At 39.6% G+C, this 13,023-nt stretch overlaps 1 protein-coding gene across 3 annotated transcripts in view; it reads left to right on the plus strand.

The window, feature by feature from the left end:
- Positions 1 to 13,023, plus strand: part of ITGA6 (integrin subunit alpha 6) — an 85,665-nt gene that overhangs the window by 47,947 nt on the left and 24,695 nt on the right. For all 3 annotated transcript variants that reach the window (XM_049887440.1, XM_049887438.1, XM_049887439.1), the window contains 6 exons: positions 1,092 to 1,302; positions 1,995 to 2,188; positions 2,336 to 2,424; positions 3,101 to 3,219; positions 7,577 to 7,675; positions 7,929 to 7,990. In XM_049887440.1, coding sequence (XP_049743397.1) covers positions 1,092 to 1,302; positions 1,995 to 2,188; positions 2,336 to 2,424; positions 3,101 to 3,219; positions 7,577 to 7,675; positions 7,929 to 7,990 — 774 coding nt within the window. The remainder of the gene's footprint in view (positions 1 to 1,091; positions 1,303 to 1,994; positions 2,189 to 2,335; positions 2,425 to 3,100; positions 3,220 to 7,576; positions 7,676 to 7,928; positions 7,991 to 13,023) is intronic.

Here is a 13,023-nt window from a genome sequence, read left to right on the forward strand (position 1 = left end):
AAAAAAAAAAACACTGTTTGATCCATACAGAGCATAAATCTTTTTATTTTTCTATCTCATTTCAAGTGCAGCACACACAAAGCATACCATGGTTGAAGCTCTGCTGCCAGATGGTTTTCAGAGCTGGAGTAGATTAGATCACCCTATTCTAAACTTGTAGCTCATCATATTTTTCATCTTACTTCACAATTTGAGAACTGCAACAGTAGTGGTGACGTTTTTCATAAATAAAGCCCAATAAAAGGGGTGAGCTTACATTATTCTGTACCTGCTTCACCTTTATGTAGAAAGATGTACTCGATTTGAATGGGCACTTATATTTGTTCTCTGCCAAATCTCAGTATTTGTCATCTCAATCCTACCGAATAACTTACAATTAAGTGTACTAATAGTTTTTTGCCCTCTGAACAAGAACATAATTGAGACCAGTGACAACTTACTCACCACTATTGTTTATACTAGGGTCTCAAATACTATATATCAACAATCATGGTTTCGTTTGCACGTTTGTGTTTGAGAACTGAGTTGGTCCAAAATAATGAAGTGCTATCTATGGTATATTAATGACGTTAGCATTGATCTTGCCCAATTACCAAGGAGACAGTTACCAAGGAGATGGGTGAATATGGAAGCTATTCATGAATCAAATGCTAATCATTATAGCAGACCCTTATAACACAAACTCGATTGCACTGCGAGTCAAATATCGCTCTCTCTGTATTTGATGTAACTTCCCCACAATATGTCTAGTTTGATCTTCTTTTATCGCAGTTTCAGGATTAAAATGGGGATCAAATTGATTCTTAGTACAGCATGAATGTTACGATTCAAGTTACGCAAATGCTAAACAGCATAGATACTTTTTTTTTAAAGTCTTAATATCCATAGAAAGCAGTGAAATAGCCATGCAACCCTGTACTTGTGTCAAATCCCTGAGCTCCATAACTCATTCATGTTATAAATATGATAGTCGGTTGAAGGGCCCAGGAGACGGGTGGGAAGCGAGAGGAAAAGGTAACGATGGTGTCACCAATGTCAGGAACCTCCTGAAATACAAGATTGATGTGAGAGACTGCATTTTCTTTTTCTAGGCTTTTCTCTGGACTCAGGGAAAGGTATTGTTTCTAAAGATGACATCACGTTTGTATCTGGTGCTCCGAGAGCCAATCACAGTGGAGCTGTGGTTCTGTTAAAAAGGGACATGAAGTCTACACATCTTCTCCCTGAGCACATATTTGATGGGGAAGGTCTGGCCTCTTCGTTTGGCTATGACGTGGCAGTGGTGGACCTCAACAAAGATGGGTAAGAACATCTTGGGTTATTTTATATGGCAATTCATCATTTCTTTGCCTGGCCTCTGTAAATCTTGATAACAGCCTTCTTTTCAGGTTAGTTGGTTCAAAGAATTACTTTGCTGCTAGATTTTTACCATCCCGTCACATATTCATCACTTGTATGATGTCATTACCCTTCCTAAGGTGTAGGATGACATTTTCAGCATTCAGATTTTACTTATGTCTTGGGATTATGGGTCCATGAGAATTAAAATTCAAAAAAAGAAATTAACACTACATAGTGACCCCTACGTGGTGCTGTTCAGTGGTTTCTTAAGGGGCTATCGGAGCATCCAGAATATCCTATTGAAAGTAGGAATGGGTGATAACAGTCAATTCATAGCTCTGTGGCTATTGGTGCCAGTTTGGGTGGGGTGGTAGGATCTTTCCTGGAAGTCCCACTGCACTGCAATTGTAATTTAGGGAACTAGATTTGAGTTCTTACCCTCAGTACCTTTCTTTTGGCATTTATTAGAGGCTACCTTGGATTTTTATTCTTTGAGTTTTTTCAGCTTTTAATTGATAAGCCATAACTCCTATATTTGAAGTTCTTTCCACCATATCTCTTTGTCTTTACTATCTGGCCTGGTATTATTTTTTCTAAGCTTGCTGATATTTTAGCTGATGATTCACAGTTCTTCCTCTAATTATGTTTTTAAGGTGGCAAGATATAGTTATTGGAGCCCCACAGTATTTTGATAGAGGTGGAGAAGTTGGAGGTGCAGTGTATGTCTACATTAACCAGCAAGGCAGGTGGAATAATGTCAAGCCAATTCGTCTCAATGGAACCAAAGATTCTATGTTTGGCATTGCGGTCAAAAATATTGGCGATATTAATCAAGATGGCTATCCAGGTAGATAATAGATTGTGAAGTAGTGATGATTTGTAGATGGATTATTTGGTTGTCTAAAATAACGAGTGTTTATGGCATTTTGCTTTAAAACATTATATTGGGATGTTTTAAATATGTAATGTTTGTCAAATGTGGTGTTGTCTACAGATATTGCAGTTGGAGCTCCTTATGATGGTATGGGAAAGGTTTTTATCTATCATGGGTCCGCAAATGGAATAAATACCAAACCAACACAGGTAACCCAATAACGTGGATTTTTTTTTGCCTTGTAATGGAGTATTTATGTTTAAGTGGATTGTTACGCTAATCATGTTTTATTTACTAATCTACAATAGTATGAATTTTTTAAAACGTATTACTAGGGGATAACTTGGAAATAGATATAAATGCAATGACCTACTTATTTTAATGATGGAATTTCTTAAATCAGAAATCAAAGTAATCCAAGGTAAAAGACCCTGACAGGATAAGGAGATGGAAATGTGATATGCTTCCTTTAGCAGCATACTAAATAGAGGTGAAACCAGGCAAATGACATAGATGCTTATAATTATGTGAGAAATTCAAGCACCAAAAATTAAAAATTACTTTTGAGAAAAATAAGACATTCAGAGGTCAGGTAGGGGGATTCGGTTTGAAATATCCTGATTGACTTAATACAGTACACCACTTCTTCAAAAACTGGCTCTTTTATCCTTTGAGATACTATGTAAATCAGATGACTTGTATGAAATAAAATATCTGAAGTGTTAGGTCCTATATGTATGTATTTGTTTATAAGTTTATTCTAATTTATTTGTAAGTGCACTCTTAAAGTTCAGTTCCAAAGAAACTTGCATATCTTTTTCAAAGCATAGATAAGAAGCTCACGTTGATGGCTCACTGTCCACTCTGATGCCCTGGTCGTTTCAGGTTCTCGAGGGCAGATCACCTTACTTTGGATATTCAATTGCTGGAAATATGGACCTTGATAGAAATTCCTACCCTGACGTCGCTGTTGGTTCCCTTTCAGATTCAGTAACTGTTTTCAGGTGTGTTATCTCTGATTTAACTTAAGCATGTTCAATAATCAGGTTACACTGAAATTTTTACATTTTGGGTTGAAATTACTGAAATCTAATGCCTATATGTCAAAGGCCAAGATCTGTGTGGATTTTGAAGCTCTTTTTGTTGTTGTTTTGGAGGATAGTGTAAAAACTTACTTTGGAAAATCTTGCTAAATTTGAACTAATTAAGGGATATGTCAGAATTAGAACTCTTCAGAAATATATTTTTTAAAAACTTTATTAGAATGAACTATGTTTACATGTAAAATTTGACAGTACCAAGAACATGAAAAATAAAACAAACATCCCATATAATTCACCATCCATTATTGAACTCTGAAATTGTGGTTTACAGTCTTCTAGTCATTTATTTTCTGTGCATGTAGATGTGCATTTTTGAAAATTGAGATAATGTAGATTGTTTTATACCCTGCTTTTGCCAATTTATAATGCATAATGGGTTTTTTTCCACGTCGTCGAGTTCTTTTCCAAATGAAGTTAACTGCTCTTATCCGGCATCACGTAGTTTATTTAGCCAACTGTTGGGTGCTGTCAAGTCAGTTCCTACTCGTAGCGACCCCATGTACAACAGGACAAAACGCTGCGGGCCCTGTGCCATCCTCACAACCGTTGCTGTGCTTGAGCCCCTTGTTGCAGCAGCTGTGTCAGTCCATCTCGTTGGGGGTCGTCTCTCTCTCACTGACCCTCTACTTTAGCCAATTGCTGCGCTATTATTGGGCACTCATATTGCTTTCCAGATATTTTTGTTTTTGTTGTTTTTGCCTCGATGCACAAAACTCTGGTAAACATCCTTACTTTTGTTCATGCCCTTGATGACTTCCTTAATGATAAATTTCTAAAACAAGTTGCTGAGCTGAAGGGTGTGTGCGTTTTAAGACTTTTGACTCAGATTCACCAAAATGACCTTCAACAGTTTGTATTCCCATCAGCTGTACTTGGATCTCCTTTCCCAATGGTTTCATTATTGCTGGAAATCATCATTAAATTTGTTTTGTTTAATTTTAAAAGTAGCATATTTTTGCTTAAAAAAAAAGTTAAAAATATAAAATTGTACAAGGTGCAAGTTCCCCAATATCCCCATTTTCCACTGAACAATTTTTAAGAGTTTTGTGTACTTCCTGGGTATCATCAAATGCACCTACCCATTGCTTTCAAGTTTGTTCCGACTCATAGCAACCCCCGTGAGACAGAGTAGAGCTGCTGCCATAGAATTTCCAAGGCTGTAATCTTTATGGAAGCAGACTGCCACAGCTTTGTCCCCCGGAGCCGCTGGTAGGTTAGCAGCACGTTAACCATTTACACCACTCAGGGACTCCGACCTAACTTTAATCAGTTAAATATTTGCTTCTCTGTGTGTAATTGACATTTTAATACCCTTATTTTAAGGTCTTCATAAGTAGGTTGATGATAAACCTTGTAAACTTGTTCTTTCTTTTCCTCATCTATAGTAGTAAATTTCAAAATCCTTGAACTTAATATGACAAGAGGGGAACCAATTCTTTTACTTTACAAATGAGGAAGCTGAGGCTCAGGTTTGTTAGGTGACTTGCTGAGCTCCTAAGGCTGGATCCTGAGAGAACAAGAGCTGCTACCCAAATCTTCCCAACTTCAGTCCGGGGTGTTTTCCTCACTAAATCATGCTGTTAGTACTTTAGGGTAGTTAGTAAATGTATGTCAATTAAACAGGAGATAGCTGAGCCAGTCAAATTTGCTTCATAGCCCTGTGTTGAAAGACAAGTTTTCACTGATTCATTTATACTGTCTTCAGAATTGTGTGTGTGGGTATTATATGCTTAAAAAACAGAAATAAAAATAGGTTTTAGGCAGAAGTATGTGTTAAAATATTTTCTTTTCAAATTTAGGCCACACTAGAACACTTTCTGCAGTATCTGTGATACACTGATTTTAAAATATTTCTGAACGTTTGCCTTTTAAGTAGGGTCTCAAAACTTAAGAGTTGACAATGTACCTAAATGCAGAACAGAATTTCAAATTCTCATGGAATCTAGACTTTCTGGAGCCATGGAGGATGGATGAGCCCCCCAAAACTATTGCCCTGAGATAATCTTTAAACCAAAAATATTCCCTCAAAGTCTCCTTAAAACCAAACAGTAGTTTAGCTTAACTAGTAAAGAATGTCTGCCTTGAGCATTGTGCTCTTTTAAGATCTATCTATGGGTCAAACTAACAATGGCAACTCAAATAGATAGTAACTTTAGGGGGCAATGAGTTTATGTTAATGGGGCAGGAACAACTCAGAAAAGGCGAGTGAGCATAGTTGCACAACTCAAAGAATATTATCAATGTCACCAAATTGTACATCTAGAAAGTATTGATTTAGTGTATGTTTTGCTATGTATATTCTTAGTAACAACAACAAAAATAAAAGAACTTTTAAAAATGTATCTAGTTAGTATTTTAGAAACTAACAGGTGGCTAATATGAAATAAAAAATAGAAAGGTTAACAACTGAGATAAAGGGAAATAAACAGGATCAGTATTTACCTATTTTATTGGCTCCTGCCTTCACCTTAAATAAAAAAAACCCAAACCCAGTGCCGTCGAGTCGATTCCGACTCATAGCGACCCTATAGGACAGAGTAGAACTGCCCCATAGAGCTTCCAAGGAGTGCCTGGCGGATCGTTTTTCACTCATGCTGTCTCTAGCTTACCAGTAGATTGATCCCAGAAGTTGGAGCTAGCTGTTTGGGACATGATATACATTTTCCTATAGAAACACTATCCCTGAAGATGGCTGGTTGGGTTTATTGCAAGCCCACCAGAGTCAGTGTAACCGAAACCATGCGGTAATGAAACCATAGAGCCTATTCTAAGTTCTGGCTGAAAAATGTTGAAGGTGAGAGGTGAGGCAGCATCTCCCCATCCCACCCCATACCCCGATCTGCCATACGCTGGCATTTCTTATGCCTGTGGCAGAGGTTGGCCATTGGTGGTCCTTTTGGCTGTAGAGAGTAGGGGAGAATATGAACACTAACATGTACGGGAGAGAAAAGGTGTTTATGTGCTGAGAAAGGGTAAAGGTGTGGGATTTCAGCTTCTTGCGTGTTTGTAGGTTTGGTTATGCAGAGCAGAGATGGGACTCCCATGGGAGAGGTTAAGGGGTTTAAGGTTTTGCTTACAGAGTTATAGTTGCACATAGAAAAGTTGTAGTAAATTCTGGCAGCAGGCAAAGATTTAAGGTTAAGGATGGGAGGTTCCGAGGAAGGATGAGGAAGAAGGGCAAATGTTTGTAAGATGGAGACTTAAGTCAAAGATTGCCTGTATACTAAAATTCTTGTGTATGTAGAAACCTGATAGTTAACATCCCAGGCATTAAGCGTATTTTGCATAACCTTTTTTTGGAGGGTATTTTGGCATTATCACTCATAATTTAAAGTGCACATATTTTTTGACTCAGAAATTCTGCTTCTAGAAATTTACCTTACAACTAAACTCAAATGTGTGCAACAATGTATGCACAAGAATGTTTGCCAGAGCAGAAAGCCTGGAAACAACATAAATGTCTCCCAAGTAAGGATGTTGATACAATACACTACCATCAGCTATGAGAACAATGAAGTAGATCCCAGTGAAGAGATTTGAGATCTCTGAAAAGTTAACAGATGGGGGGAGGGGGACAGAATAAGCATAAAAAGCTTCCATGTTTTGAAATTTTATGTTTATTTTTAAATGTTTAATTTTAGATATAATAGTAATAGAAACACGTACGCTATGGTATGTCCCTGGAAGACTGCTTGGGGGTTTGTGTGGGGACAACCATATAATATTTGCTTTAAAACTGAAAATTTTGCATGTTCCCATATTGCTTTTAATTTTAAAACTCTAGTATTAAACTTATAAATGATTATATAATTTTTATAAATAATTTTATAAGTTTTAATATAAATATTGCATGACCAGGTTCTAAATTATATTTGTTAGGAGTTATTTTCTTTAGCAGTGGAGGGAAAAAAAATCACACGTGCAAAGATTTTTTTCCTGTGGTTTTTAACATCTACTAGGTAGCTAAAAGTAGCCCTAGTTGTGCAGTGGTTAAGCACTGGGCTGCTAAGCAAAAGGCTGATGGTTCGAACTCACCAGCCTCTTGGCTGGAGAAAGATGTGACAGTCTGATTCTGTAAAAATTACAGCCTTGGAAACCCTATAGGGCAGTTCTTCTCTGTCCTATAGGGTCACTATGAGTTGGAATTGACTCCGCAGCAACAGGTTTTGGTAGATAAGGATGCAATATAGTATGTGAATTTGTCTTATATTGAAGGTAACAAGTCAGAGCATTTTTTTTTTAACTCTTTTGTCTCCAGAGCTCGTCCTGTGATTAATATTCAGAAAACCATCACAGTAACACCTGACAAAATTGATCTCAGCAAGAAAATGTCTTGTGCAGCGCCTAGTGGGATATGGTGAGCGTTGTGCTATTACCATGTAGTTCTCTGCAGTTTCACACCTCTGCTTTATGATGACCCTGTTGCCCGAGGAGCCACAGGGAAGATTAAAAGAGAGCTGGGCAAAGGGGAGAGGAATCTGCCAAGTGAATATATAACATTTTACTCCTCATTGGGCTGTTGGGGGGCATTCGAGAGCTGGGGAAACGTGTTGGGTTTTTCCTACTGCAATTACACGTCTTTTAAGAAATATGTGTTTGGTTTTATACAGCCTCAAGGTTAAAGCCTGTTTTGAGTATACTGCTAAACCCACTGGTTATAATCCTTCCATAGGTAAGTACCCAGAACTTTTTGTAAAATATTTTCTTTTGGCCAGGTTGAAAGTTCTGCCTAAATAACAGAAAAAGAGATCTGCCGTGTCCAAAATGGTTTCGTGAAGTCTTTTTCTTAAAAAAAAAAATTAAGTACATGTGTTGTCTCTCCTTTAATCAGGAGGGTATAGCAGAGAGGGGAAAAAAAATCTCTCCTTCTGGTTCCCATTTGAATTTTCCAGAGCAGATGGTTAGGTCAGAATGTCTTGGAAAAGCACTTATTTGTTACCACAACCATTTCCTCAATTTCTGTCTTTGAAAGCCATTGTGGAAAATCGGGTTTGTGGTTGTGAGGTGGTGGGTGGTAGTTGTAGAAGAGTGCCTGTAGGAGCCTGACTACAGCACGGAGTAGGTGCCAGTTTATATGCCCTTCATTCTCCCATTCCCTCCCTAAGAGGCCCCTGTGGCCTGGAACACCCAAGCTGGGTCCCCAAGCAAGTGCAGGCCCCTGGTGGAAGTTGACGGCTGACCTTCAGAGTTCAGAGGCCTGGGCTCTGCTCCTGGTTTCAGCTTTGATGCTGACTGACCCTACAACACAGGGCAGCAAGACCCTTAACGTTTGAGTTTTTATTTTCCCATCAGTTAAAGTGTTGAATGGTAATTCCTGCACATGTTTGTGGTGGGATCAAACGAGATGATGTGGTGAAAGCAGTTTGTAATTTATGAAGTGTTACTCTGCTTGCACTCTTTAAAGGGGATTTTTGCTTCCATGTTTTGAAATTTTATGTTTATTTTTATGTTTAATTTTAGATTTAATCGTAATAGAAACACATACACTATGGTATGTCCCTGGAAGACTGCTTGGGGATTTGTGTGGGGACAACCATATAATATTTGCTTTAAAACTGAAAATTTTACATGTTCCCATATTGCTTTTAATTTTAAAACTCTAGTATTAAACTTACAAATAATTGTATAATTTTTATAAATAATTTTATAAGTTTTAATTTTAATATAAATACTGCATGACCAGGTTCTAAATTATATTTGTTAGGAGTTATTTTCTTTAGCAGTGGAGGGAAAAAAAATCACACGTGCAAAGATTTTTTTCCTGTGGTTTTTAACATCTACTAAGTAGCTAAAAGTAGCCCTAGTGGTGCAGTGGTTAAGCACTGGGCTGCTAAGCAAAAGGCTGATGGTTCGAACTCACCAGCCTCTTGGCTGGAGAAAGGTGTGACAGTCTGATTCTGTAAAGATTACAGCCTTGGAAACCCTATAGGGCAGTTCTTCTCTGTCCTGTAGGGTCACTATGAGTTGGAATTGATTCCACAGCAACAGGTTTAGGTAGATAAGGATGCAATGTAGTGTGTGAATTTGTCTGAAATTTTGAGAGTGTTTTTTTAATGATGCTCTGGTGGTGCACATGGCTAACGTGCTTGGCTGCTAACCAGAAGATTGCCGATTTCAGTCCAGCCAGAGGTGCCTCTTGGAGCCCTGGTGGTGCAGTGGTTAAGCGTTGGGCTGCTAACCAAAAGGCCAGCAGTTCGAATCCACCAGCCACTCTTTGGAAGCCCTACGGGGCAGTTCTACTCTGTCCGGTAGGGTCACTATGAGTTGGAATCGACTCCACGGCAATGGGTTTTAGAGGTGCTTCTGAGGAGAGACCTGGGGATCTGCTTCCCAAAAAATCAGTCACTGAAAACCCCACGGAGCACAGTTCCACTCTGACAAACACAAGGTCACAGTGAGTCAGAGTCAACCTGACAACAGCTGGTTAATTATACTCTAACGATAGTGAGTGTAACTAAAGTCTGTTATCAACTGGACAAATTGGTTCCTCTGGTATGTTTTAGTAGCAGCCTCACCTCTTCAGGTGTCAGCCACCTGATCCAGCTCCAGGGCTGAGGCCAGTGCATGGGAATTTTTCAAAAAATCTTTTTCTCAAAGAGGAAACTAAAAGAACAATAGGATTTCCGTCCTAGGTCTTCCCCATGAACCATGCAGCTTAGTATTGTGGTGTTTTATACCAAGGGAAACTTTGTACCCGGGCGGGGTTGTTCTGCTGTTTTTATGTGTTTTTCAGTCCTTACCACACCTTGAGGTAATGAGTTCTCTTAAGCTCCCCACAGTTAATAGTGTCTAGTTTGCAGTAGGGCTCTGATTTGGAATGAGGTATTCCACCTACAAAATAGAAACGCGGTTAACTTCTGCCCAGCTTCTCCTTGTTATCGAAAGGACTGCTTTGTTGTCTTTATTAAAAGAAGTCCCTTTTAAAATCCCAGAGTTTGGCAAGTAAACCTGTCTTTACCCAATTCACACTTCCATATCTTTGAGCTGTAGTGTGCACGCTTAGCTTTCATCAGTCCAGACTTTAAGCTGTCCTTGCAGGTGGTTTCTTCATCTCCCTGGTCTTTGTTGGCCCCTGTCCTGCTGTACTGCATCTTCCTTGGGGGCTGTGGACCCCTGCACAATGCGTTCTTGGTGTAAATGTGTTACGCCTTTGTGCAAGGTGGAGCTGGGGCTTTTCGCTTTGCTCTTTGATGTGGCCGACTTTTTCTCGAGTATAGATAGCAATTTTCTATGTGGCTTTAATGACAAGAAAATGTCGACTGTGACTCCCCAGGATGTATCATTCAGTATGGTTTGCATTGTTTTTACCTTACGCTTGCCCACTTGGATAAGAGGCTCTCACCATTATTTGGAAGTGGACTAGAGAAACGATGGTTCTTGGACTGGCCAGGGGAGCCATTTTTATTCTACTAGTCAGACTGTCATTTTTTCAAACCACACTCAGTTTGACTATAGATGTGAAATTTCATCAGAGTGTTCCTTGTTTCTCCCCAAGTCAATCATTTGTATGTCATAAGTTACAAACTTTCCCCTAGCTTTAATGCAGCGTTTGACACCATGTATGAGTTTTCGGTTTTATGCTAATACCTTTATACTACAGAGTGACTCCATTAACCAGGCATTTACTGATGGCCTGTTACCACGGGTAGAAGTTTTTTCTCTGGAGATATTCAGTGAAAACTCATTTTCATTGTCTGTGCTTCCACAGTGTTGGAAAATTCTAAATGAAATAGAGCAGAACTTCCACAAAGCTGCATAAGTTAATATATCTAAAGTATCCCCCTAGTATCTGAGAATATGAGCTATTGTTTGACCAGGAATTTTAACTCAACAGGCCTTAGATGTAGTATTCCATACTTAGAGAGATTTATAATTGAGCCTTAATGAGTATTCTACTTGGCTTGCCCCTCTAAAGGTGAGCAGAGGTGGCTGGCAAGGATTTTTAGATGATGTGAACTGTCTGGAGGGTTAGGGAAGGTCAGAGTGGGTTTGGTAGATGAGCGGTTTTAATGCACACGCATCCTCCCCGACTTTTGCTGCCAGGGGCACTCAGCATGTGAGCCTTCATCTGGTTCATTGTGAAGTTAGCAGGTCATCAGTAAATGGACTATGTCAAGACGGCAGAGGGCCTAAAATGGGGAGTGTTCCACTTGGCAGTGGTGACATTTAAGAATTCTTCGAATGGACTCAAATTACTATTGAAACTGTCAGTATTTCTAAAATTTGGTTTTACACATCTGAATAGCTATTGTTTCAGTGTAAGAATAGTGTTTTTATGTGTATTTGTGTGTAGGAGCTGGTATGCAACCAGTTACTCCAACCTCCGTGTCCCTTTATTTATTCCTGCAAATCATATGTATTTGCAATTCCTGGGGAATATCATGGGGAACAAGACTGACGTGGCATGTCTTTGGCTTTGCTCCACCAGGGGATAAAAAAAGAAAAAAAAAAAAAACTCGTGTGTATTTAATAAATTTTTTTATTAGAGTAGACCTGTACTCCATAGGGTTTTCAATGGCTCGTTTTTCAGAAGTAGATCACCAGGCCTTTGTTTCAAGGCATCTCTGGGTAGATTCAAACTGCTAACCTTTTGGTTAGCAGCCAAGCACATTAACAGTTTGTACCACCCAGGGACTCCCCACTAGGGGATACACTCAGGCAGTTATAGCACAATAGGCTGAGTGTTGTGGTTAGAGAAATAAAAGTACGCTAGGATAACACAGGAGGGCTTCTTAGGGGAGGTGATGTCCCAGGTGGGAGGGAGGGCAGCAGGCTGAGGGAGGGAGTAGCTCCTGCAGAGGCCTAGAGGCAGGTGAAAACTTTGACATCACCACCACGGTTAGTTAGCATTTGTGACAGACTTAGAGGCGGGTGTCACCTCTGTCCCTCACGGTGTGGCCCTGGGCAGCTCACCGACCTTGCTGGGCCTCCATTTTTTTCATCTGCAATTAAAATAGGCACTTTTAACAGTCAGTCCTGACTCTGATGTGAATAGTAGCAAGTGGGTGGAACATTTTCTACGTTTTTTGTAGCAGATTTTTTTCCTCCAGGCTGACTTCTCTGGCCCTTTGCGCGCTTGTTTTGCTTTCTTGTCTGATGGTTAGTGAATGCTAAATGTATGTAAGTAATTCAAATCCCAGCCCACGAAAAACATAGTTAGCAGCTACATCCAGTGAACCAACAAAGGATGCATTCTGAAGTCAAGAAAACAAGATTTTGATCATCCAGACCCTGGCTTGCCTCCACGGTCCCTTAGGATATAGATAATCGAGGCAGGCTGTTAACGTCTAGAGCTATGGGGCTTGGAAGCACTAGGCCATTCAGGAGCCCTGGGGGCACAGTGGTTAAAAGATCGGCTGCTAACCAAAAGGTTGGCAGTTCGAGTCCACGAGTAGCTCCTTCAGAACTCTATGGGGCAGTCCTACTCTGTCCTATAGAGTCACTAAGGAGTCGGAATTGACTCAATGGCAATGGGTTTGGTTTTGGTTTTAGGGTGTTTAAGCATCAGACAGTTTGAAGAGAGTCAGTTTAGGCCCTTATAGAGTGTTGGACCCCCTCTAGTTAGCTTTAGTATTCTGTGAATAATTGAATTCAGCCAGAAAATGACTCTTAGTATTACTGACTCTGCTGAGAGGTTTTGACTTATTCTCGAGCTCCCCCAGGTGGCCTGATGAAAAGTTAACTTTGATACGTTGTTAACAGCAA

Source organism: Elephas maximus, chromosome 6 (genome assembly GCF_024166365.1).
Source record: "Elephas maximus indicus isolate mEleMax1 chromosome 6, mEleMax1 primary haplotype, whole genome shotgun sequence".
Lineage (NCBI taxonomy): Eukaryota > Metazoa > Chordata > Mammalia > Proboscidea > Elephantidae > Elephas > Elephas maximus.